The sequence below is a fragment of the Alligator mississippiensis genome, chromosome 7 (assembly GCF_030867095.1).
Source record: "Alligator mississippiensis isolate rAllMis1 chromosome 7, rAllMis1, whole genome shotgun sequence".
In the NCBI taxonomy this organism is placed as follows: Eukaryota; Metazoa; Chordata; order Crocodylia; family Alligatoridae; genus Alligator; species Alligator mississippiensis.
Window position 1 is genome coordinate 2,942,509 of NC_081830.1, and position 2,000 is coordinate 2,944,508.

Sequence of the window (2,000 nt, forward strand, 5' to 3'; positions counted from 1 at the left end):
GCGGAAACATTTGAAGCCCCAGATGGAGGTGAAGGATGTTTGCTGGTTGTAGGACCACTTACAGTTGTAGACTGACACACGGATTTGGACTTGATTTGGCTGGACCACAAAAAATGTCTTTAAATAACAAATGAAACACAGCAAGCCCTCCCTGCATGCAATTGCCAGTCATGTAAGGAAAGCTGGTTATCCAACTCCTTTGAGCAACAGTATATAACCTGGGCAAGCTCACATGATTTGCTTTTATCTAGCAGTCTGTGCCCAGCCAAGCTAACAGTCATGCCTTCAGCTTCAGGCTTAGAGGTGAATGCATTTGAAATATAGGCTGCTTGTTCATTGCCAGTGGATAATGTGGAAGGGTATCCATCAGAGCTAGAGGTTGTGGGGTTCATTTCTCTCAGTGGTTGTGCTTCACAATACCATCCTATCTCCTTGTGCAGGCAGAGATGGATCAGGACAACCTCACATCACCAGTGACTGAATTTCTCCTGCTTGGTCTCTCCCAAAGTCGCCAGATCCAGCTCTTCCTCTTCATCCTTTTTCTGGCTGTCTATGCCACCACATGGCTGGGGAACCTCACTATCATCAGCACAGTCATCTCTGATCCCCATCTCCACACACCCATGTACTTTCTGCTGGCCAACCTCAGTGTAACTGATATCAGCTTCTCCTCTGTCACGGTCCCAAAGCTGCTGCATAACCTCCTGGGGGGCAGAGCCATCTCCTTCAATGGATGCATGGCCCAGATGTTCTTCTTCCACTTGGGTGGTGGTGCCGAGGTCTTCTTCCTCATAGTCATGGCCTTTGACCGCTATGTGGCCATCTACAAGCCCCTGCGCTACTTGACCATCATGAACCGGGATGTGTGTATTGGGCTGGTGGTTGGGGCCTGGCTAGGTGGTTTTGCCCACTCTATAGTCCAGGTTGCCCTCTTGATACGTCTCCCCTTCTGTGGGCCCAACATGTTGGACAACTTCTTCTGCGATGTTCCCCAGGTCCTCAAGCTGGCTTGCGCCAATACTTTTGTTGAGGAACGGCTGATGGCATCCAATGGTGGCCTGGTGTCCACCCTGACCTTTGTGGTGCTGCTGATTTCCTATACTATCATCTTGGTGATGCTGAGGACGCGTGTGAGGGAGGGCAGGCAAAAGGCCTACAACACTTGCATGGCCCAGATCACTGTGGTCTGCCTCATATTTGGACCCTGCCTCTACATCTATGCCCGGCCCTTCCAGAACTTCACTGGAGACAAAGCAGTCTCTGTCCTCTACACAGTCTTCATCCCTATGCTGAACCCCATGATCTACACTCTGAGGAACACCGAGATGAAAGGTGCCATCAAGAGGATGTTCAGCAGAGTCCTGGTGTCATGGAAAGGACTGAACATGTAAACAAAGGAAGGAGCGGGAAGAATAGCCATCCTGGTTGGGTGTCTTTTTTGGAGGTCAGTGGAAATGATTTGATTTGAAGTCAATGGACATTATTCATCCAAGGCAATGGGGAGTCTCTGTCTTAACTCCACTGTCTGAAGAGAGTAATACTGTGGATAAGGCATCAGCCTATCATCCACCACACCTACTTCACGTTGGCCTCAAGCTCCCTGTATGGCCAGAAGCCAGAGGCAGATCCAGTGGGGGTGCAGTGATGCAGTTGCACCCTCCTTTGTCTGTGCTACATGTGAGCTCTCAACACAGGGGCCAGCCAGAGCCCCTGCTTTCACGGGGCTCCAATGTCCAGAGGGTGAGAGCTGCCATAGCCACTCACCCTCTCCTTTCCCCTGCTACCGAATTCAGCACCTGGGCAGTGGAGGAAATGGGAAGTATGGGGAAGAGTGAAGAGCAGCGTTGACCCCCTGGCTCTGGACCCATACAAAAGCTTTTGAACTCAGAGCTTACTGCTCACTCAGTACTCCGGTAGGAGCCTGCACTGCACAGACAGTGAGTTCAGAGCTCACTGTGCCTTTGCAACACAGCCAAAGTTGCAGTCATTAGGGGAGAGGG

General features: G+C 51.0%; 1 protein-coding gene across 1 annotated transcript; it reads left to right on the plus strand.

The window, feature by feature from the left end:
* Positions 1-446: 446 nt before the first annotated feature.
* On the plus strand, positions 447-1,391 carry LOC102577271 (olfactory receptor 4D1). Its single transcript, XM_059731328.1, has one exon. The coding sequence runs from the start codon at positions 447-449 to the stop codon at positions 1,389-1,391; it is 945 nt and encodes a 314-aa protein (XP_059587311.1).
* The last annotated feature ends 609 nt before the right edge of the window (positions 1,392-2,000 follow it).

Excerpts from the sequence above, each read along its gene's own strand:
- LOC102577271 (XM_059731328.1), top strand. The coding sequence starts at position 447 with ATGGATCAGGACAACCTCACATCACCAGTGACTGAATTTCTCCTGCTT.